This window comes from Antechinus flavipes, chromosome X, assembly GCF_016432865.1.
Source record: "Antechinus flavipes isolate AdamAnt ecotype Samford, QLD, Australia chromosome X, AdamAnt_v2, whole genome shotgun sequence".
Lineage (NCBI taxonomy): Eukaryota > Metazoa > Chordata > Mammalia > Dasyuromorphia > Dasyuridae > Antechinus > Antechinus flavipes.
In genome coordinates, this window is record NC_067404.1 from 23,231,642 (window position 1) to 23,257,581 (window position 25,940).

At 39.0% G+C, this 25,940-nt stretch overlaps 1 protein-coding gene across 2 annotated transcripts in view; it reads right to left on the reverse strand.

Moving 5' to 3' along the window:
* AFF2 (ALF transcription elongation factor 2) overlaps nt 1–25,940 on the reverse strand; it is a 589,532-nt gene that overhangs the window by 153,292 nt on the left and 410,300 nt on the right. For both annotated transcript variants that reach the window (XM_051968827.1, XM_051968826.1), the window contains exons 5-6: nt 6,686–6,722; nt 6,415–6,469 (exon numbers count right to left, since the gene is read on the reverse strand). In XM_051968827.1, the coding sequence (XP_051824787.1) occupies nt 6,415–6,469; nt 6,686–6,722 (92 nt within the window). The remainder of the gene's footprint in view (nt 1–6,414; nt 6,470–6,685; nt 6,723–25,940) is intronic.

Below are 25,940 nucleotides of genomic sequence, written 5' to 3' on the forward strand. Positions count from 1 at the left end.
GGCTCAACTGAATGGAGCCCAAAACAATGAATCTATTTGATTCTCTGAGGTTCAACTCTAAGCCGGGGTCCTGTGGTGCAATCTGAAAATAATAAGCCCTCTGCTATTAAGATGACCCCAGGTAAAGTGAATGGAACAAAGCTTTCATTCCCACATCCAATTCTTCTGAGCAATAGGCTGCAACCCTGGGGAAGCAATTTATACTGTTTGCTTTACTAGTGTCAACTGTAAAATGCAGCTAAACGTGATGACCTTTACAAATATATTTTTAAAATCATGTGAAATTTGTAAATATTGAGACATGATGATATTTAAAGATTTTTTTTACAAGTACTTTCTGTTAAAACTGTTCTCCAGTCATAAAAATCACTACAACTAATCAGCTTTGATTTTGTTCTTCTACATGGAGCAAATTTGATGAATTTCTAGATCATCTAAAATTAAAGGAAAATACCTTTAAAATATTATATTTGAATTTCATGTTTGAGAATGAATGAAGTTTGTTTTTTTTGGGGGGGGCATGGTGGGATTGGATTACAGTAGGCTAACTAGTGTTTATAACTCTGCTTGTTCCTCTTGCCTAAAATGGGATTTCTGGGATGGTGTCACATCTAGATTTTTAGTTCCTTAATTCATATTTTGCCTTTCTCTTTAAAGAGAGCTGTCCTTATGCTTGACTAATTTCACAAAAAACAATCGAGATATCCACAAGCATGACATTTCCATAGAAATGTGCTGCTGTAAAAAGCACTCACCAATTTGGGCTGAATTCCTGAGGGTTTTGTTAACCTTTCAGCAGTAGCTTTCACTTAGCCGTACTTTGTACATAGACGGCACATGGCTTCTCTGTGCTGGCAACTCCTACCAGCAGAGAAAATCTGGATGGCTATGTAGGGTCAATGTTCTTAATAACACCTCCAAGTCTACTACTGGGCCCTTTTAAACCCCAAGTTTGCTCTGCTAAGTAGAGGAAGTGGTTTTATGACCAGTAAAAAAAAATATCAATATGAATACATCCTCCTGAGCTTTTACAGAAATGACCCAATCATTCTCTCTAGCAGGGGTTGGAATATAGGATATATTGTAAAAAACAACAAAACAGTTTTGGGTACCTTCCAGCTGGATAGTAGCCAGATACTAACAACCGAATGGAACAAAAGATGCATGCTGGAGGCTGGCATAGTCTCATTGGTAATGAAGGACACAAAATTAAGTGAAGGGTTGACTGGATGCCCTCAAATTCATGGATGTTGACAGAAAATCTTTCTCAGGGAAATTGGTTTTGCCTTATCTGCTCCCACTTAGTGTGTCTCATAGCAGCCTAACGGTTTCAATTGGTAGCAACTAGGTTGTACTTAAGCAATGCTAAATCGTAATCCACAGGATCAGACCTCCAAACTCAACAACAGTGAGCAACACAACGTGGACACACATTGCTCATTCAACAATGAAGGTTGACATTTGAACACTCGTATGGCTACCATATCCTAGTAGTTTGTGTGCGGAGTTTTTGCCAGCCAAAAGAGAGCACCAAGGTACTCACATTTTGTCATTAATAAAGACAAGAATGAATTTCTTGGTAAAGAACCCTGACCTTGACTCCTTAGCCTACCTCTGTTTTTTTGTAATTCAAATTGATTGGCTACTAAAGCTAGAAGGAGTACTACGAGTATGTGAAATGACAGAAATTCTAAATTAGGCAATTATAAGTAACAACCTTTTGGCTTCCACCCAACCACGGTGTCAAAAAAAAAAAAAAAAGATCTAATATCAGCCTGAAGACACCCCATTTCTTTTCTATTAAATGGCCATGATGGTTTTGACTAAAGAACCTTCCCTCTCTTAAGGCAAGGATTTGGCCAATATGCTATAGCACGGTGGGTTACTAAGTGTGGTCCCAAGGGATGAACTCCAAGTAGCCGTGGCATGACCCCAAGGGCTTACGGTCAAATAATTTGAGTTGGAATATAGGTCATAACCTGCTTTCCTATGAAGCCTATCTGGAGCCTTGTTTTGAATGCAACATACTTATCTTTAGACCCTTATTCCAGCCCTGCACTCTTATATGTACGTTCTAAATCTCCTCTTTTCTGAGACTCATGCACCAGCCTAAGGTCTTTTGCAACCACTGTTGTGGCACCTACAGCAGGAAGCAAAACAAATATCACTGGGAAACAGGGAAATTCAGCAGCCCCCTCTCCTCCTCAGATATTCTTTTTGTGGCTCTTACAGGCACCCATCAGAAAAAGGACTTTCCCTACTCAAGAGCCCTGACTTCTAAGAGCCTTCTTCCTCTCTCTGCCTTTTGGTTTTGAGTAAGACAGTAGATCATACAGGATGAGGAGACAGGAACAAGACATGAACTACATCACAGACCTTCTTCTATTATGTCCTACCTCTCTCCATTCTGCCTCTCCTCCTAATATCCCTATTTCTCTTAAGCTATTATCCTTCTTCCCATCACCCAAGTTTGCAGCCTTCTGTCACTGTGGACATCTCTGTTCTTTGTGCCACACATGTAATTCTTTGCCAAATTTTATTTCTTTTCTCAAGAATGTATCACTCGTACAGTTTTCTTGCCCTGTCACACAGCCAGGCCCTTGGCACCTCTTGGCTGGATTAAGGCAATACCACCCCCTAATTGGTCTCCCAGCTTCAAGTGCCTCCTTTCCTTGATCTAGCTAATAATATCTATCTTTCACACAGCTGCCAAAATGATTTACAAAAAGGCAGGTCTAACTAGGGCCCTCCCATAATGGAAAACCAGTGGCTCTCTACCGATTGTAGGCTCAAAGAATATTTAATCTTTTTCTCATCCTTTTACATTTCCTGTCTTATAATGCATATAATCATTAGTGCTAGAGTACATGTGTATTATTATTAATAATAATAATAAATGACACATACTGGGGGTAGATTTAAATTTTTTGACATAACCACAACAGAATTAACCAAACAAATTTAATTGAGATAGACACAAAGGCCCTGCAAGACGATCCCTGGAGAGAGCAGCATGGAGTCCAGCAGAGAGACAAACAGCACAGCCACACAAGGATACTCCAATGGAGCATTGTGGTCAGTAAGGAACAGCCTGGGGATAGGAGACACAAGCACTTGCTGAAGAGCGTAACGAAGTTCCAAGGACTGCTTTCAGGGAGAAATGCTCTGAAACCCTGAAGCCTGTAGGCTGAGTCCTCATAAACAATCCCATTCCAAATGACAGGTCTGCTTTCTGTCAATCGGTGGGAACATGCTACACTGAGGAAAACTTCCAAAGAATCTCAAGAATCGAGGGGTAATGTTGAAGCAGATAATACATACTTCCCCTCTCTAAGGTGCACACTTCCTATGTTAGCTGGGGTCTCACAAGAAACTCCTCTTGGAACTGGGCTTATCTTGAGGCTGCTTCTACTGCTACACTAAGTATACCCGAGATCGAAAAGAGGGGAGGTTTTACATACCCCCAGAGGCCTGCCTCCTTACCTTACGGAAGGGAGAGTCTGAGAAGCTGCCCAGACAACTTGTCTGTTATAAAGTGAGGGAAAACGCTAGGAATGCTTCAGCTGATCATAACTGTGGAGCTCTAGATCAGAGTCACTTTATGGCGACCGATCTGTCATGTGGAAAATCCATCACCCCCCAGAAAAAGGTGGCTCCTTTTGGCCGCAATCTGATTGATAGCACGAGGACTTTAGATGCAGCCGCCCAACTGAGAGCAAGTGCTTCATAAAATGTACTCAGTGTCTGCTCGTTTTATATCAGGCTTCCTATGGAGAGCTTTGGTCCCATTAACTGTACTATATACCACTGAGCTGTGGAGCGCTGTTCTTTGGAAATTCACTTATAACTATAAACCACAATTGACAAGTCTATTACTGCTGGTTACAAACTAGTGAAATATTGTATTTTATGATATGCTCACCAAAACATGTTTCACAGAGGAATCCAAATATACTTTTTGGAATAAAATCATTTTAGGGTGCAATAACTTTTTTATGTCTCTTTCTTTTTCTTTTTTTTTTTTTTTAACCATAGAAAGTACTTAATGCAAGCTTTGCATCAGTTAAAAGTTTGGAAACAGGGACATATTCCCAAACTTTTCCGGGATGTATATATGGCTGAAACTCATTTATTCCAGCACCGAGGGTGGTAGGAAAGAGGAAATCTCCTCAAATCATATGTTTACAAGGCAAATAGCAAGCAATCAGTCTGTTTGGATACCCGAGAAGCTATATAACAGAAATCAGATGATGTTTTACTTTCTTGGAGGTGGGGGTGGGCATCTAGCCCTCCAGTTTCCTGGATGAAGGGAAACTCCCAGTGTGAAATCTCCTTGCAACAACTGTAGGCAAGTCACTTAATTGCTTGGTTACTCCAGGCAACTGTCAAAAACTATTCTATACTGATGTGTGTGCATGTGCGTGTATGTGTAGTATTGTAATATATTGGTGTGGGCAACAGGAAGACCTGGATTCAAGTTCTTCTTTTATAGTGTGCCTATACAAACATATGCATATAAGTAGAGAAACATATCCATACACCAAGGAATGAATGTATACAGACATATACATGCAAAGAAGAAACATATATACACATTTATCTGTGGATACACAGATGTACCCATGTATGTACATGTATGTATGTATGTATGTGTATACACACACACACACACACACACACACACACACACACACCTGAATCCAGGCCTTCCTGATGCCACAGCCAGCACACCTCTTCACTACTCTATCAATGACTTCCACAATTTGTGGAATCAAACCCTCATTGATTGGAAATATTTTTTTTCTTATGTGAGAGGTGAAAGGTCACCAGACATTATATAGGGCCTATTTTTGGAAAGTTAATAATATATTTCCTACCAATGAGTAAAATTCCAGAATTCAGAAGCAAATAGATTAGCATAAACTAACTGTTTTGTGGGGAAGTCCGAGTTCAAATTTTTAAAAAATTCTGAGTCCCAATACTGGCCTTCCATTTCTCTGGGTACATTTTGCCATGGAATCATGAAATCACCATATTGATTTAGAACTGGAAGGGCCCGTGAGGTCAACTAGTCCAATTTCCTCCTTTTATGGATAAGATGACAGAGGTCCAGAGAGAGCAAGTACATTGTTCCTGATCATACAATGACAATGTAACCAAGCTGGGATTTGAACCCAGGTTCTCTAATTCCAAACCTAATGTCTCTTCTACTACCCAAGGAGGCCTCTTTGACTACCCTTCTGAAACTAGGAAATGTGGGAGGAACCAGTCTAATTAATTAGAACTACTCTAGGGGTGGATATTGCAAGGCAAACTACAGTCTAGATTAGAAAACCAAATTCGAGACTAGCAGCAGGGTCAGAAGTGCCCAAAGCTTTTGGGCGTGGCATCTGGCCTACAGGAAGACCTTGGGAATGGTATTACAGAGCCCTTTGGGAGTCATTTCTAACAACCATGTAGATCAAGCACAGCCACTAGCTTTTACACATGGCATCAACTAGTTCTGTATGGAAATGATCATCCATCTGTCACTAACTAACACTGTAAAGGGGGCTCTGCTATTTTCATTTGGGGAAAGTAGACCATCACGAGAAAAACAATTTCTTGATAGGTTTTAGGAAAATGGATACCATACTATATATGCTACAGGGTTAAATATGATTTTTTTCCATTTTTTCTTCACACCACTTGGCCAATCATAACATTAATGACAAATGCAGCTAGCTTCTATGGAGCTGCAGAGGAAGGATTTCTGAATTATAGTATGGTGTCACTTTATCTTTAATTTCATCGTTTTCCACTTTTCTCAGCCTTAACAGTTGCTAAAAGAGTCACAAATCATAAGGTTGTTGGTTAACTAGGTTAGTTTTTCTTGTGAGTCTGGAACGCTAAATCTAGCCCTTGTCTGCAAGCTGTAAAGCTTTCTTCCCTTTGTAATCCTGACAAATGTTTAATTAACACTGTCCTTGGTGTCTGGTGGCATGAATATGGGGACTTCTTTTCCATGAAAGGTCCTGGTCACTGTTTTTAGCTTTTGGTTATTTGTTTTTGGATATTATGTGGGGTAAAGTTTCTGGCTACATCTGAATGGGAACCATACGAGCAGCCGAAAAGTACAAAGCTGTAGCAGAACAACCAGTTAATGCCATTGTTCCACACAAGTGTCTGATAACACCAGCTGCCCCGGCATTCTAGCATGCAAGTATTGGGGATTCGAATCACTGTTGCCCTTCCCTGTGTCTAAAAGGAATACACGTTTTATTCCCAAATAGGAACAATGTCCCAATGAGCAGAGACACAAACTTCATCATCAAAGAGGGAGGACAATGAGATGAAGTTGTTACTACAAGTAATATACAATTTATGCAAAAATAGTTTTCTAATATAGTAGGCTTCAAAAGTAAGAGTACTTACGATTTTTGTGATATAGGTAGTTTGGTTGATGCTTTGATGTCTTGGTCACTCCACTCTGAAACAGAACAAAAGAATGACCACCTCATAATTTCAAGTAGCTTCCAAGCAGGCCCCCACCTTTCAGCCTACCCAATTCTGTTTACTTCTACCAGCATTCCAGATAAAAAAATGTATAATTAAAAAAGGAATTGATCTGACATATCCCAGGAAGATTAGTTTCTCATCCCAGATTCAGGGTGAGGGAAAAGTACTAAGAAAAAGGAAGACCTACTTTGTGCACTGTATCCTGAGGTCGAAAGTTGTAGATCCTACAATAAAGAATATAAAAAATACAAGCATTAATTAAACAATACAAAGATAAGGTTTGACTGATACTGTTAAAAAGGAAATCATTATTATCCACTCTATTGACAAAAGAGTCCTGCTGACATTTCTATTGTGAAGGATACTAATTTGTTCATTAGAGGCTCCTCTGTGCCTCTATGATAATCAGCAATCAGGTCTGAATTGGAATCTAAATCAAACCGAAGCCTTAAGTTTGCTGGCTATTAGAATAGGAAGAAGGGGTTGGTAGTACAGCAGACAGGGTGCCAGCCTGGAAGTCAGGAGTATTCAAGTTCATATCCAACCTAGGTGCTAAGTGACATCGAAAAGTCACTTGACCTTGCTCTGCCTTAGTTTTCTCAACTGTATAATGAGAATAGTGACACTACTTACCTCTTAGGATTACTGTTAGGATAAAATGAGATAATATTTACAACAGACTTTGGGAACCGTGACATCCTAAAGAAATGCTAATTATTATTATTGAGAATCATTGTCATCGGAGTAATTAACCAAGTAAATATGTAAAGTAATAGGGCCCAGATCTCAGTATTAACTAATACCTAATGAAAGCCACCAGTTTTTTTTTTTTTCATTCCTCATTAAGCATAGACAAGGCTCTTTCCCTCCCTGGACCTGGATTTCTTCCTCTTTAAAATGAGGGAATTGGGCCAGATGACCCTAAGGTCCCTTATAGTACCATGTTTTTCTCTTTGTCACGGCTGTATATCAACGATGGCACAGATTTGTCCAGAGAACTGGCAGAAATGACAGGCTCAAGCTGCTCTTTGAGCACTTTTTACCCAATTCCATTTCAATAAGATATACTTACAAATGCAGAAATTGAGATTGCACCCAAGAACTTAAAAAAAAATAAAACAGGCAGCATGATGGGGAAGCAGCAGGGCTACCACCATCACTGTAGAGAATGGGCTTCATTACCATTTCTTCTTCGATTCCCTTCAGGGATGAAGCTAATAAGCAGTGAGTTAAGCAGCAAGCAGCAAGAGAAAAGCAGAGCCAGGAGGCAGAGGATGTGGCTATGCAGCGGCTATCACGCTCTGGCTAGGTGTGCCAACGCAGGCCCAAAGAGAAGCCTATGGCCTGTTCAGGTAGCATTTCTGTCTGCTTGAGGTTCAGGCCAGCCAATGCCATTTGCTAAACTGTAATACAAGCTACCATTTTGCCATTCCTGAGTCTAAATAAATCTGCCCCTCCTTTTAAATTCACTTATCTCAGTGGAGACTGCAGAGGGGCTGAGGGTGGTGGATGAAAGCAGGTGGCACAGTGTATAGAGCACCAAGCCTGGAGTCAGGAAAACTGTACCTGGGTTCAAATCTGGCCTCAGACCCCTATTAGTTGTGTGACCCTGGGCAAGACACTTCAACCTACTTGCCTCAGTTTCTTCATCAATAAAATGAGCTAGAGAAGGAAATGGCCAACCATTTCAGTGTCTCTGCCAAAAAAAAATAAGAAAAAACTCAAATGGGGCCATAGAGAATCAGACGTGACTGAAAAATGACTCAACAATAATATAACTTCTAATGCGATGATTTCTGATCAATTCCACTTTCACACCATTTCTAGCATCTGCCTCCATCTTTCTGTTCCTATGGACACTACCTTAGAATAGGCCATGGACACCTAGAACAGAGCAATAGACTCATTTGAAGTCAGCCGCCATCCATTCTCTCCTATCTCTAATCTGGTCTTTGTGGTACCGTCCGAAAAATCTTTCTTATATTTGGTATTTTGGCAAAAAAGTCTCTACCGGCTTCTACTGAAGACCCTTTCAAATGTGGTACTACCTTCCTTTGCCATCCTATTTAGTATTCTGTGTGTCACTTGCCCTCAATGCCTTCTGTGCTCACATTGCTCCAATCTGGAATGCTGCCACCTCATCTCCAAACCTGATAATTCCTATCCCGATTTTAAAAGCCATCTCAAGTGCCACCTCCTCCTGGAAGTCTTTACAGACTCCTACTCTAGTCAACACAGACCCTTCCTACATCGGACTTCCCAGAGGCCTTGGTTTCTGAAATTGCCTACTGTACTTACCATGTAAAATTGCGTATAATAGCCATCGTTATTTGAATCTGACCCCCAAACCAGGTTGTAAGCTCTGTAAGGGCAATAGCCAAGCTTCATCCACAATTGGTTTTCCTTAGTAGAGAGCTTTGTACCCAATATGTACTCAAGGAATGTTTATTCAGTTAAAGGAGAAGTGGCTTGATGGAAGAAGACGTGCAGGTGACTTAGAAGGATGCCAAGTCTGAACCAGAGTTTTTGCAAGTGATAGCAAGTATCCACCAAAATGATAAATTGTTATTGTTGCTGTCGTTATTTTTCTGGGTAGCATGACTCAAAGAAGATACAGGTAAAATGATACAAGCTAATTCTTCCTAAGCAATTATTTGCATTTATGAGAGACCACATGAAAGAGTGGAGAGAGAACCGGCCTTGAAGCCAGAAGAACTGTGATTTTGGGCAAGTCATTTAACCTACTGTTACTTTCAGCGACTGTCTCAGGACTATAAATGTTGCAGAGACAAACAAAACTTCACTCAGGTGGAGGGAGTTTTTTCTGCTCTCAAGGAAAAATGAAATTCTATGTTTAGGCCCTATTCCCATCCCTCCTTTCAGTTACTATTCTTATTATTTATTAGTGGACTAAAACAGAGGGGTCAAATCCATGATTATGGCCTAAGATGCCACCTCCTGAGTATAGCCTTCACCAGATTAAAGTGGAATTGGGAAATACTTAATAAAATAAATAAAAATAAAATAAAAACGGAAAATATAGTTTAAAACAAAGTCAATATGTGGCTTACAGGGATCCTTATGTAATAGATAAGGGTGTCTATTTCTATTTGAGTCTGATACCACTGGCCTAGAGAATCTAGTTTTCGTGGAGTTATAAGAACAAATTAAATTCTAAAATTTAAAAATATAAGGAAAAAAAAAACAAAAGAACAAAACCACTGACCTTGCCTGAGATGGATAATTTACTTTGTTCTGCTTTTCTTGGAGTATGAATTGCAGAAAGAGGTGAAGGCCAGGTGTAAGTCATCTCCTAATGTGAGGGGAAAAAGCAATTGCAGGTTCAAATCACACTCCTAACCTCTCCCCCAAACACACACATACACTCTCACAGCTTGCTGTTTTCCAGTCAGTAAGGTGACATAATAAAGGGATGAACTGAGTTCAAATGCAGCCTCAGACACTAAGGAGTTCTGTGACACTAAGTAAAATACTTTCTCTCCCTTAGTTTCTTCATTTGCAAAATGGGATAATAAACAACCTCCCTGGGTTATTGTGAAAATAAAATGAGTTAATATTTACAAACTACTTTGTAAATATTAAAACATCATAAAATGCTAGAAATCATTATTGTTCAGAAAAAAAAGACTAACATCAAATGGCAACTAACACAGAACTCTTAGACATGAATGGAAGAGAGCATGCTGGACTCAACTTGGAAAAGTGTACTATGTATGGCTCCATCTGTTTTCTCGAAACAAAAGCCGTGCTACAGAGCCACGTCAGCAATAGTGGAATGCCATGTTTTGCAAAGAATCCAAAGTTGGGGGGGGTGTCAACCAAAGAACAATGGAGAGATGCAAAGGAAGGCAGAAGCATATCAGAAGGCTAGAAAGAAGACCAGCAAAGAGATTCAGGATGAATCAAAGGAAGGAAGTCATGGAGCGAGAGTGAACAGTAAGAGATGGGCAGACCGAGTGGTGCACTGGTACTCACAGAATGTTAAGATGGAAAAGATAGCCTCCAGAATATGGAATAGAGCCTTTCCCTTGGCCCTGCCCTCACCTGATGGAAGATGTGCATAAGAATCACACACAGTAATGGGCTGACTTACTGACAGTACCTTGGAGAGTACCCAAAAGGATGAGATGATGACATACCTGTTGAGGCACTATAGTACAGAGTAGCCAATCACTGACTGCCCACCCAGCTATCATCTGTGTGTATATCTGTGAACTCTAGTGTCAAGGAAAAACCATCCACACATCCCTTCTCTTCGGTGTTAGTACTGCTATCTGCCTCGATCTCTGAGGGACTCTCTTAGAAGGGAAGGTGCGCCACTGTTTCTTGAGTCTAGGCACACAGAGCCATGTATTTGAACAATGCTTTATGCTATGGACAGATATGAACAGCAGATCCTCTGATCCCTGAAGCCTCATGGCCCTCTGGCCAAGTTTTTCCTCTGGGAGGCGGGGCATGACAATGACAGGTTTTCTCAGATATTGAAGCAAATCTAATTCTGTCACATAACAATAAGGAGAAGTGCAAAGCTGGAGTACTAAAGGCCTCCCTGTAAGGTGATTCACTACCAGCTGTGGAAAGTGAAGCTTCAAAGCTTTGAATTGATGATCAACATGCAACACGTGGCAAGTGTCAGGGGCATCATTTGAACTCGGCTTTTGAGTCCACACCAGGCATTCTTCACATCATGTGATAAACAGAGGAAAAAAAGGAGAACGTGGAGAAAGCATGAGGTGACATACACAGGTTTATTCAGGAAATACTTGGCTCTGTAATCACCAGAAGCCAAACCTCCCTCCTCCCCCCCAAGCATAAAGAGAAACTGTCAGTTTGCTTGGGGATGGAGGGAGGACGAGCTAAGATTCGTGAAGATCCCTTTAGTATGTTAAATGCTATTGTTTACTTCCTCAATAACTGACTTTTCTGCAAAACAAAATAAAGCACTTTCAGCTTGTACATCTATTACATCCTTTTCCTTCTACATCCACAAATTTCAAATAATTCTTTAATAGCTGAAGAGTTACAATGAAAAGAGATAAAGCCAAACACTTCACTACAACTCTACCAATTCAAAGTCGATAATCATTTGGGATGGACTACCATGTAATTAATTTCACCTATGCTATTCCAAACTGGGACAGTGAGGCAGTGTGGCAGTGGATAAAGCACTAGACCTGGAATCAGGATGACATCTTCATGAGTTCTAACCTGACCTCAGACATTTACTAGCTGTGTGACCCTAAGCAAGTTGCTTTACCCTATTTGCCTCAGTTTATTCATGTGTAAAATGAACTGAAGAAGGAAATGGCCAACCACTCCAGTACCGTTGCCAAGAAAACTTCAGGTGGGGTCATCACAAAGAATCAGACATGACTAAACAAAAATGATACAAAGTAATGAGAAAAGGGAGTACATAGTAGCAACTAACAGATGGGGGGAGACTTCATGGAGAAAGAAGCATTTTCTCTGCTCAGAAAATGTGAAGTGCCCTCTGTTACCTATGGGATAACATGAAATACTTTCCTGGCATTTGATGCCCTCTACTACCTCACTTCACATCACTCCCTTTTGGCCAACTAGACTGCGGGCTGCTTCCTGGTCTAATCCTCCATTCTCCTGTCTCTGAGCAGCATCCTCTATCTTCCATGCTACTAATGCACCTCCACTCAATTGACTTGTGTTAAGATTTTTCTTTTTCTCCCAGGCTCAGGGCAGAGGCTTTAAGATATGTCTTTGGTTCTCCCTAGCTGGACTCAGTCTCAATTACTCCAAATTCTGGATCTCTCTACACATCAGGCTCTATTTTCTTACTTCTGTACCCCTTTTATTTGTCTTCACTCCACTTGCCATTAAAGCTTCTTAAGGGTAGGGACTGTTACATATTTCATCTTTGTATTCCCCAGTGCCTGGCACACAGTAGGCACGTGTGCCTAGCACACAGTAAGCACGTGTGCCTACATATATACACATGTGCTGGAGGACTAAATTGTGAATGTGGAAGGCACATTTCATTTTTGGGAGCATGAAGATGCTGTTAAAATACTATTTCTATAACATATTCCACTCTTTTTAAAAAATCACTAACCCATAGTATGCTGAAAGAAATAAGGGAATTCCATCATTTACACAATAGCAGAAGCTGAAAACATTATATTATCATAGAGTTGGGTTGTTCTTCTGGACAAATTAAATGAAGCTGAAAATGTATTCCTTTCATACAAGTCTCTCTCTATAATTTTTAATTATATTGTCTTCATTTTTTTTAATTTTAAATTTTATTTTATTTAATAATTACATTGTCTTCAAATGGCAAACCTAGATCCATGAGATCAAGCATGATAAACTAAGATGGAATTGCAAGGAATGTAAAATACTAGAAAGGACTTCATTAACACAGAATTTTCACACATTCTTTCCTTTTCTCAAAGGAATTAGAGTTTTATATCAACATTATATAACACTCTTAAATTCAGAAAGCTAATAGCACAAAAGCCACTCCCTTCTCTGTTTATTGCCACTTACAATTACTCAGTCTTATAGTCTACATATTGTAGAGATATAAATAATCAGTCCAGCCCTAATCCTGTTGTATCTGGACACTGCCAGGACTCTGCATCTGTTGACCTTTTTTTCTCCTGTTTGTAATTTTACTTGAACATATGAATATACTGCTGTGATCACTGAATGCTTCTGCTATAAAGAAGATGTGTTTCAGAAGGTCCATCCTGGAAAGCAGACAGATCATTAGGAGACAAATCCTTTGAATTTGGTCAAGAAGGGAGAAGAAATGTAATTGATAAGGGGATGGGAAAGGGGGAGAAATTATTCTATGCTTAACTTAGTATTCTGAACTTGAAAAACTTTAAGAAGATTCTGATAAATGTATTTCAACCTAACTGTAATTGATAATTGTATTTCAACCTAATTTGTAATACAACCTAATTTTGGTCATTGTATTGCAACCTAAATGGTTTTTTAAAATTTATAATCCTACACATTGGATTTTCTGCATTTACAAATGTAACACTGGACTGCTAAAGTACCCAAAAGGATCCATCATAATGAAAAAAAATATATTGAACATTCCCCAGGGAGCAGCGATCCTTAAACCTTTTGGTCTCTCCTTCCCAGTCTGGGAATTTGCATTTCAGTATGGTGAAAGCTGTTAAAAAGAAGAAAGAAAAGGTCCCATCTACCATGCAGCTATTGGTATGACTTGAGGAAGGAGCTCAGTAAATCACTAGTGACTCTGAGTCACTGTGACTCAGAGAACCCATTGTGAGAAGGGGAAAAAAAGGGGAGCTGAGTTTCTTCTTTCCTCTATGAACTGAATTTTCGCAGGAAGTCAGGAATTCAGGAAACAATGCAAATTGAAAATCTTCTTCCACAAAAAGACATTTCTGGTTCTGGAAATGGGCAAAAAAAACTGATCTGCCTCTGACATACTGGCTGTAGGATTCTGGCAAATTACTTAATCATTTTGGGGAACTGGATGACTCTACAACTGGAAGTTGCAGAGGTCATCTGCACTTAGAACTTAGAGAGGGCTTCCTCTTCTTTCAGTTCTCAATACCAATGACATTACAAGTCCTGTCAGTCCCAATTCCTTTATCAGGAGAGGTTCTTCCATTGGTTTGCCATGATTCAGAGCTCGATGCCAATAGTTTTAATTTGTAAAGTTGTGGGCATCTGCTGCACAGGACTGAATTCCCATCTTCCTGGTTTTCAGAGCATCCTCATACTCCAGAACAGCTGGAGAATGGTACTGGGATTTCTCAAGGAAGTAGCAGGAAGTAAAAATTCTCTTCTGTCTTTTCTCTGAAGAAGGATGGCTCATGATTAAAGACGAAAAGCCAATTTCTGTGCTAACAGTTCTTTAGTACTTTATTAGTCGTTTTTCATTACTTGGTGAGGAACAAGCTTCTCAAGCATCAAAGCACTTTACCTAATTGCTAACGGTAAGTGTAATAAGCAGGGAGACCTACATCTACGTCATGCGAAGACTGAAAAGTCAAACACAAAAAGGCAGAAAGGGTCACGTTGGAGGTTCCTCCAGCAATTATTGCTCATGCAAATTCCACATCGGTACATTTGCACTTAGCACTCTACCTCATCCACAGTGAAATCTTTCTGTTATGGCCAGCAAGTAGCCGCACTTCAGGGCAGTTAGTGCACAGACTGTGCAACTCCGCTGATTAAGCATTAGACAGGGACACGGTGTGAAATTGGAGATCTGCTCCTAAGCCACTGGATGTTTGACCTTAATTACCACAAACTTTGCAGATTGCTAGTCAGAAGTACAGAGGTTTATATTTGATCAATTCTTATTTGATACCACATATGCAAAACAACAATTAGCAATGAAAGAGATAGAGCTGGATGGGACTTTATGGTTTGTGAATGTCCAGGATCCTAAGGAATGGATTCCTCTGTGTATATATGTGTGTGTGTCTACATGCATGTGTGCATTCACAGGATAACAGGATGAAAAGTGGGAAAACAGGTCCTTGTTGCTGGAGATGTGAATTGGTCTAGCCATTCTGGAAATCAATTTGCAATGATGCCCTTGGAGTTACAAAACTGGGAGTATTCTTTGATTCAGCAATACCACTATTAGGCCTATATACCAAAGAAATATAAAAATTGTAAAAAGTCCTGCATGTCCTATAAAAATATTTGTAGAAGCTTTTCTTGTGCCAGCAAAGAACTGAAAACACAGGGCATTCTCATCAATGGGAGAATGGCTGAACAAAGTATGGTATATGAATTTGATGGAATACTAGTACTCTAGGATATGAAACAGATGACTTCAGAGAAACCTAACAAGACTTGTATGAAGCAATGCAGATTTCAAGACCTTTATAAAAGAATATTACAAAAACAGTCTCGTGACAAACGATGATTCAAAATGACCAATGATGAAGAATGCTTCTGATCTCCTGACAGAGAAATGATGGACTAAATAAGCAGAATGAGACATATGCTTTTGGATTTGGACAATGTGGAAATTTGTTGACTATGCTCATTTCCTCCAAAGCCTTTTTTTTTAGTGGAGAAGGAACGATTAAGAGGGAAAGAAAACAAAAACACACACTTAAAAAATGAAAGTAAATAAATCCTATAAGCCAATGAGAATAATATCCACTCTCCACCAGGTACTATGTGAAGTACTTTTGTGTGGTAGGAAAGAACTGGAGATCAAGTAAATAGCTCCCCAACAACTGGAAAATTGCTGAACAAACTATGTTTTATATGAATGTCATGAAGCATTACTGTGGGATAAGAACTAACGAATATGAAAAGTTTATAGAAACATGGTTTGGATTGTTTTGAAATGACAGAGTGAAGTAAGCAGACCCACTAAAATAATATACACAATTCCTATAACAATATAGATAAAAAGGATTCGGAGTAAATGCAACGATCAACATTAGCATTGGAAATTTCTTCTAGAGGTAGTTATGTGTCTGAATATTGCACACACTGTGACATATTATCATATCATTTATTTGAGTGGGTTTGGCTTAAACGTTTCTCTTTGTTACAAGGGAAGATGGCTTCCTCACTGGAAGGGAGGTGGGGGTAGGGACAGAATGTAGCCAAAATGACTAGTGGAAATGCAAAAAGCCTAAGTAAGACTTAACATTGTAAAGAAGAATCTATGACTCATCTATGCAAGGACCAAGAGGGAGATGTCTACTGAAAGTCAGAACTGTGCTTGCTGTCAATTAATTTCTCTTTTAAGCATGAAGCTTTCCAAGATGAGTAGAACTAACTTTCTATGAATTTCCAAAAAGAAACATGCTGTGTAACACTAAAGAGATTGCTGATTACTCTATTTTTTTTAAAATTCTAAACTGGATTAATAAATAAATGACTTGTGAGCTACAAGAAAACCAAAGCTAACCAGTGTTATAGGTTTGCTAACAATTAATCGTTTCTAACTAACCTCACTAACATATTAGGAGAATGATGTGGATAGAGAAAACTTGAGTTCAGCATATTTGACAAATCTCTCAAGGTCTCCATGTAGAAAAATGGAAAACAGCAGGTGGACCCAATACAGTTGAATAACTGTATCTCAAAGGTTCTTTATGGATAAATGTCAACCTAAAGGCAAGTCTTTGGTGTCACAGTATAAGTGTACAGCCGAGGCCCTGTCTTTCTCCACATTTTTTCTTGATGACTTGAAAGGAGAGTGCATGTCACATTTGTAGATAGAGAATTGGAGAAGTGGCCGAGATGGGATGCTGTCTCACTTTAGTTGGTGCTGGTCTGAACCTGACTGAACATTGTGTCCAGTGGTAGGAGCCACAAATTTAAAGAGGCATTGCACTTTGAACTTTCTGTACCATGTCCCTATGTACGGTGCCTTTGTCTCCCATCCCCCCAGCCCACCTTTCAGCTTCTTTTTGGGCACAGTCTTTCCCCATTAGAATGCAAGCTCCAGAAGGGTAAGAACTGACTTTTTACTTCTACATGTATTCTCAGTGCTTAGCACAATACTAACACGGAGAAATCACTTAATCAAATCAAAAAACTCTATTAGGTCTGGAAAGCAAGTCAAGATGGGAGAGCAGACGGAAGAAGCACAGCCTAACTCCTCTACTCCATCTTTTACACAAAGATACAGAGAACACACCACATTAGATTCCAATCTTAAAGAATGGGATGGACCAAAGAACAAATCATAGAAACTATCACTAATTTTATTAACGATAATGACAACAATGAGACAACATATCAAAATTTAGGGGATACAGTTAAAACAGTAGTTAGAAGAAATTTTACATCTCCAAATACATTCATCAACGAAGAAGACAAAGAACATATGGAATAATTTGGGCACAGAACTAAAAAAAACATTGTAGGTTTACATAAGCATGATTAAGGCAATCGGGAAGTAAAATAGAAACCATATCTATGAGTTAGCAGGTGGAATAAGTAAGAGATGGGAGTTTCAAATCTTGCTTCTAATATTTCACTTATCTCAGCCTTAGTTTCTCCCTCTGCAAAAAAAGAGATAATATTGCTGGTAGTAGTTACATCACAGGGGTCTTGAGGTTCAAATGACATAAAACTGTGGAAATTCTTTGGCCACTTTTAAAGCAATAAATACATGCTAGCAATAGAGATGAAGAAGATGGCTATAGTTATATTCAATGGAGATGTTCATCTTGGAGGGAAAAATAGGATTAAAGGGAGACGAGGTCATCATCTTCAAATACCTGAAGGGCCATCAGGTGAAACATTTGTTCTGTTATTTGTCCCAAGGACACAACCAAAGACTTAAAGTTACAGGGAAATAGGTTCAGATTATAAAAATGAAGCTCCTAACACAGTTGTCCAATAATGAATTTTAGCTATTGAATTTTCATTTTTCATTGATTATTATCATTTTTAAATATCTCTCTTTTCTGCTTGCCTCTCTGGTGAGCTACTCCAAAAAAAATTGCATACAAAAATGTAGCAATTACATAGCGGTTTTCTCTTGATAATACCTAAGTGAGGCTGAGCCTCTGGTGAACTGGATACATTTCCATATATTACCTTGCTAAGTGCCTTAACTTTACATTTCCATACTTATATCCTAAGAAGGCCTGGCAGAATCATCAGCCTGGCCAAGAGAGAGGAATATAAGAATGGCTGGGCTTTGGTTTAGATATTTAAAAAGCAGGAAGTCTCAATTTTTTAGTACTGTACCATGGACTCTGTTGGCAGTCTGCTGAAATCTATGGACAGGATAATGCTTTTAAAAGCACAAAATGAAATACATTAGATTAGAAAGGAAATCAATTATAGTGAAATTCAATTACCAAAATATTAGAAAAAAAACAAATCAGTTCATTGTGCCATATTAAAAGCACATCATCTCTTAGACACCTTTATTTTCCCAGATAACATCAATGATATTTCTAAGGAAACAGGGCTGATAAACTTCAAAATCAAATGTAAACTCCTGCATTTGGCTTTTAAATATTCCCTCGCCTGTGCCCTTCCTACATTTCCAGTCTTCTTTCACTTTTCTCCCCTCACTTACTATAGAATCCAACCATATCAATGTGTCTTGGACAATACTCCACCTATGATGTCAGTGTTCCAATGCTCTGCCTTATCACCTTGGCCTTTCCAATTTCCAAGGCTTTCTTTAAGATTCAGCTTATGCAGGAAGCCTTTCCTGGCACTTCTAACCACTCACAGGTTACGTTCTATCTATTCTGTATATATCTTGAACATACCTACTATTTACATGTTGTCTCCTCCGTTACAATGTGAGTTTTTGTGGGTACAGACAGTCTTGCTTTGCTAGGTCACCCTCCAGTTCTCAGCACAGTCTTTGGCATAGAGGAAATATCTATAAATGCTTCTTGATTTGATTTGGCTTGACTCTTTGAAGGAATATGGTATTGGTATGGTCACAAAGCAGCAGTAAGGAACATGGATTATACCTATATCTATCTCCCTGCCCTGTGAGTCAGAGGGAGCATGAGAGATGTGTTTCTCAGTGGAGAATGTTTCAAGGGGTATTATATGGTCTAGGGGAATTGGATTTAAAAATCTGAAACTACTGTTACTGTGTGTGTGTGTGTGTGTGTGTGTGTGTGTGTGTGTGTGTGTGTGTATTAGATCAGAATACCCAAGGTCACAGAAGAATAAGCTATGAGATGGATGAACCAGATAGGAGTGGGTCTTGAGAAGAAATATGGCATTCCAATGAGGTTTATGCTAATTTCAGTACAAAAGAAAGTGGTCTATGTCACACGACTTCCAAAAGTCATAACAAAGTATAATATCTCACGTCTTGGCAGAACCAGTTCATAGCCCAAGTCCATGCTCGGCTTCTTATTCCAATCACTCCACTCTGTAAACCTGAGCTGAAGTGCTCAGGAGCTAATAAGACACAATGAAGAGGTTCTGTGCTGGAGTGGCTGCCTCTCAAGTAACTTTACCCCTGGCATTCTGACTTTTCCAGACACATGTCAGGACGAGGAAGCCACAGACATGTGGGTGAGAATACAATCTGAAAAGGAAAAAAAAAAGATATGCATACTATGTCCATCCTCTTTAGTTTAAGAGGGGCTTAGTTCTTGCTTTATTGGGACTTTTTCTCCCTTCTCTAAATAGAATCTCATCATAGGAGAGTTAGATTACTATCTTCTTGGTGCCAATTTAATCTGACAGATCACTTTTGTGTAATTTTCTGATTTTGTTACAACCTTTGTTGGGAGCCTCTAATGGTAACAAGCAGGTATAGCATATCAGGCATTAAAAGTCGGCAATAACTCACTCTAGAGACGTAATGGAAGGAAAAGAAGACATCTAAAAGAAACTCTTTTCTTATGACAGAGATGGTGTAAGCATGGGAAACAGCCAAAATTAGAACATTTCCATTCATTTGTGTGATTGGGATCTTCTCATTTTCTCTGTTACAGTAAATGACATATGGCCAAGCTTTCATCAGTCATTGTCTTATTTAAAACTAACATGCCAAGTGATAACAATAATAGGAGTAATATTAAATATGGACACTGTGGTGGTATTTGGTGACATCCCCATAACTGGTGATATGAAAAACAGGCATTCAAAATTGTGTTCAAATATTCAGAGAATGACACAAGGAAGCAATTACGATATTTTATATTCCTTTAGCAGAGTACTCTCAAATAGATCATCTACTTGAATACCTCTGCCTATCAAAATGATCTTTCTGAGGTCTCCTATGACACAGGTAAATTGCCTGCACCGATAGTAACAGAAAAAGCAATGATTAAATGATTGATGTCATTTACACAAATGGTCCTTGTAAAGGTCCTCTGGTTGAGAATCTGGAGCAGGGGCTGAGATGGATGGCTCTGAAAGCTCTTGCTCACATAATTTACTCTGGCTCCCTTTCGAATGGAGCTGTTATATGATCAGGAGGGCCCACATTTCCTGGGCCTTGCTAAATAGTCCAGTCTAGGAGCTAAGAAGCATGAATGAGAGAGAACAGCTTTTTCAACCCTATCTCGACTGCTTATATACTTGGCACTGAGTTTTGTGCAGTCTTCAGCAAAGCTCAAGACACACCAAAAGCACAATTCAAATATTACGACAGCAACTCGGTATAAGCTCAACAGCAGCCACACCAACCAAATGAACCATTTAAAGGTGAATGCTAAAGTATCAGATGATAATAATAACCTTCATTCCTGTAGTATTTTAAGTCAGAGAGAAGCACTTTTCCTATAACATCCTTGTGAAGGAGGCAGTGAACATATTAAGTGACTTATGGTCTCAGTGCTCAGGGTCTCAGTGCTATTGTCACAGGAAGGATTTCAGCACAGTTCTCCCAGATGTCAAGCTGATCATCCTGATCCTCTGCCTGTCTACTAATATAAACTCTTAGTATAATGGAGTAAAGACAGAATACAAAAATGTCTGATTTTTTTTCCTTTGGACTTATTGTGAACTTAAGCGATTAGATATTTTATAAATAATGAATGAAATAAATATAGATAAATGAATGAATATTAAGTAGTATTTACATCCCTCTAAAGGTAGTTAAATAGTACGGTGGATAGAGGTCTGGTCATGGAGTCAGGAGATCCAAGTTCAACTGTGACCCAGATATTACTAATGATGGGACCCTAGGCAGTCACTGAACCTTCTTTTCCTGAGTTTCCTCATTTGTAAAATGAGCTGGTAAAGAAAATGGCAAACTCCTGTAGTATGGGGTCAGAGAGTCGGACAGGACTGGAAGAAAATGTCTGAACAACGACAGCATTGCTCCAAGTTTCTTCCTGATCTACATTAATGTTCACACACAAATATACGATAAGGCATTATGATGTTATATGAGCATGTGTTTAGTGTTTTTATGTTTTGCTTTTCTCTTGTTAACAACTTATAGTGTAAATTTCCCTGAGTCAGTAAGGGCTAGGGCTTCAACTGGTTATATCTCCAGTATTTCTTTATTTTAATGCAGTGGGAGGAGGGCTTTGATCTTCCCCCTGGAGCACTGCTGTAATTACAGAAAATAATGGGTAGATAATAGAAATGAATAATTATTAATGTGCTAACCAATCACAAAGATGCAGTGTCTTCTCTAGATAAAGTATGAGTTCCCTGAATGAATTAAAACAGTAACTGGCCCTTGGTTACTTTAAGACTGACCATATCCCATATCTTTAAAAAGTTAAAAGTAGTCTTCTTCCAGTTAAGATGGCGGAGAGGAGGCTCACAGTTGCATAAGCTCCGCGCTTTCTCTCACTATCCACTTCATTACAAGCCTCTGAATCAATGCTTGACTGAAAAAAACCCACATATAGTTACCAAGAGAAGCCATCCTTGAGATCCGCCAAGAAAGGTCTGTCTTTACTGGAGGGCTGGGACGGTTTTAGATCGGGCGCAGGCGGTGGGCAGCGGCAGTGAGAGCACGGGAGCAGACTGGAGAGGGGGTGGGGAGTGATCGCAGCCGTCTCTGCGGGGAGAGCTTCGCTACAGGTTTGGATACTTTACTCCAGCAGCAAGTCAGCAGCCCAGCAGAGAAGCTCAAAACACCGGGGCTGAAGAACACAACCCCAAACAGCTGGAGTCTCTCGGGACCTGGCCGCCCCCCCTTCCCCCCCCCCCCACAGTGACTCAGCACACTCAGGGATCTCAGAGCGCAGGCGCAGCACAGTCCTGCTAGTGCCTCACTGCTGCCCCCTGCAGTCTGTAGAGGAAGCTCGATAACATACCCAACCCCTCCCCCAAAGAAAGACTCCAGTTTTTTCTGTTTTTCTTTGGTAGTTTGTCTCTGATTAATAGACAGAATGAGCAAGAAGCTGAAGAGGACTTTAACCCTTGACAGCTTCTACACAGATAGAGAGCAGACTCTAAATCCTGAGGAGACTAAAAACAGGCAGTCCCCAGGTGAATCCCCAAAGGAGGAGACCATCTGTTCCTCAGCACAGATGAACCTCATAGAAGTGATTAAAAAGGCTCTCACAAGGGAGCTAGAAGAAAAATGGGGAAAGCAGAGTGAGGCTTGGCAAAAGGAGAGGGAAGCTTGGGAAAAGGAGAGGGAGGCTTGGCAAAAGAGCCTGGAGAAAGTTAAAGAGAGAGTGGATAAAGAAGTAAAATCCTTAAAAAATAGGATTAGTGAACTGGAAACAGAAAACAGCTCTCTAAAAAACAAAATTGGCGAAATGGAAAAAAATTCCACAGAACAAAAGAACTCAATTGGACAATTAGAAAAAGATTTTAAAAAAGTGAGTGAAGAGAACACTTCACTGAAAATCAGACTTGAACAAGTGGAATTGAATGACTCGAGGAGACAAGAAGAATCAGTCAAGCAAATCCAAAAAAATCAAACAATGGAGAAAAATGTGAAATACCTTCTGGGGAAGACAACAGACCTGGAAAACAGATCCAGGAGAGACAATCTGAGAATCATTGGACTCCCAGAAAAACATGATGAAAAAAAGAGCCTGGACACTATTTTCCAGGCAATTATCAAAGAGAACTACCCAGAAGTCATAGGAACAGAGGAAAAAATAAACATTGAAAGGATTCATCGATCACCCACTGAAAGGGATCCTAAAATCAAAACACCAAGGAATATAGTGGCCAAATGCCAGAACCCTCAGGTGAAGGAAAAAATATTGCAAGCGGCTAGAAAAACCCAATTCAAGTATCAAGGAGCCACAATAAGGATCACCCAGGATCTGGCAGCATCCACATTAAAAGATCGAAGGGCCTGGAATATGATATTCCGAAAGGCTAAGGAACTTGGTATGCAACCAAAAATAACTTACCCAGTGAGAATGAGCATCTTTTTCCAGGGAAGAAGATGGACATTCAATGAAGTAAGCGAATTTCATCTATTTCTGATGAAAAAACCAGAACTTAACAAAAAGTTTGATCTACAAATATAGAACTCAAGAGAAATCTAAAAAGGTAAAGATTAATCTTGGGAACTATATTTTGACTATATAGATGTATAAAGAATATATGTATACCTTGTTCTAGAAATTGATGTGGAAAGGACATTGTATCAGAAAAAGGGTAAAGTGGGCGTAGTACATCTCATGAAGAGGCATAGGAAACCTATTATATCTGAGAGAAAGAATGGAGGGGGATGAATATAGTGGGTATCTTACTGCCTTCAGAATTGGCTTTAAGTGAAAAATCTTAAGACATATTCAATCTATGGTAAAACTTCTCCCACCTCATTGAAAAGTGAGAAGGGAAAAGTGAAAAGGGAAGGAATAAGCTAAGCGGAAGGGAATACGGAAACTGGGAGGGAAAGGGGTAAAATAGGGGGAGGAACTCTAAGGTGGGGGGAGGGATACTAAAAAGGGAGAGCTGTGAGAAGCAAGTGGTGCTCACAAGCTTAATACTGGGAAGGGGGGGAAAGGGGAAAGAAGGGAGAAAAGCATAAACCGGGGTTAACAAGATGGCAAGTAATACAGAATTGGTCATTCTAACCATAAATGTGAATGGAGTAAACTCCCCCATAAAGAGGAAGCGGTTAGCAGAATGGATTAAAAGCCAGAATCCTACAATATGTTGTTTACAGGAAACACACCTGAAGCGGGGAGATACATGCAGGTTAAAGGTAAAAGGTTGGAGCAAAATCTACTATGCTTCAGGTGAAGTCAAAAAAGCAGGGGTAGCCATCCTGATCTCAGATCAAGCTAAAGCAAAAATTGACCTAATTAAAAGAGATAAGGAAGGACACTATATCTTGCTAAAGGGTATCATGGATAATGAAGCACTATCTATATTAAACATATATGCACCAAGTGGGGTAGCATCTAAATTCTTAAAAGAGAAACTAAGAGAGCTGCAAGAAGAAATAGACAGTAAAACTATAATAGTGGGAGATCTCAACCTTGCACTCTCAGAATTAGATAAATCAAACCACAAAATAAATAAGAAAGAAGTCAAAGAGGTAAATAGAATACTAGAAAAGTTAGATATGATAGATCTCTGGAGAAAATGTAATGGAGACAGAAAGGAATACACTTTCTTTTCAGCAGTTCATGGAACCTATACAAAAATTGACCATATATTAGGACATAAAAACCTCAAACTCAAATGCAGTAAGGCAGAAATAGTAAATGCATCCTTTTCAGACCACGATGCAATGAAAATTACATTCAACAAAAAACCAGGGGGAAGTAGACCAAAAAATAATTGGAAACTAAATAATCTCATACTAAAGAATGATTGGGTGAAACAGCAAATCATAGACATAATTAATAACTTCACCCAAGAAAACGATAATAATGAGACATCATACCAAAATGTATGGGATGCAGCCAAAGCGGTAATAAGGGGAAATTTCATATCTCTAGAGGCCTATTTGTATAAAATAGAGAAAGAGAAGATCAATGAATTGGGTTTGCAATTAAAAAATGCTAGAAAAGGAACAAATTAAAAACCCCCAGTCAAACACTAAACTTGAAATTCTAAAAATAAAAGGTGAGATCAATAAAATTGAAAGTAAAAAAACTATTGAATTGATTAATAAAACTAAGAGTTGGTTCTATGAAAAAACCAACAAAATAGACAAACCCTTAGTAAATCTGATTAAAAAAAGGAAAGAGGAAAATCAAATTGTTAGTCTTAAAAATGAAAAGGGAGAACTCGCCACTAACGAAGAGGAAATTAGAGCAATAATTAGGAGTTACTTTGCCCAACTTTATGCCAATAAATTCGACAACTTAAATGAAATAGAAAAATACCTCCAAAAATATAGCTTGCCCAAACTAACAGAGGAAGAAGTAAATATCCTAAACAGTCCCATCTCAGAAAAAGAAATAGAATAAACTATCAATCAACTCCCTAAGAAAAAATCCCCAGGACCAGATGGATTTACATGTGAATTCTACCAAACATTTAAAGAACAATTAACTCCAATGTTATATAAACTATTTGAAAAAATAGGGATTGAAGGAGTCCTACCAAACTCCTTTTATGACACAGACATGGTACTGATACCTAAACCAGGTAGGCTGAAAACAGAGAAAGAAAATTATAGACCAATCTCCCTAATGAATATTGATGCTAAAATCTTAAATAAAATATTAGCAAAAAGATTACAGAAAATCATCACCAGGATAATACACTATGACCAAGTAGGATTTATACCAGGAATGCAGGGCTGGTTCAATATTAGGAAAACTATTAGCATAATTGACTATATCAATAACCAAACAGATAAAAACCATATGATCATCTCAATAGATGCAGAAAAAGCATTTGATAAAATCCAACATCCATTCCTAATAAAAACACTTGAGAGCATAGGAATAAATGGACTTTTCCTTAAAATAGTCAGGAGCATATATTTAAAACCATCAGTAAGCATCATATGCAATGGGGAAAAACTGGAACCTTTCCCAGTAAGATCTGGAGTAAAGCAAGGTTGCCCACTATCACCATTATTATTT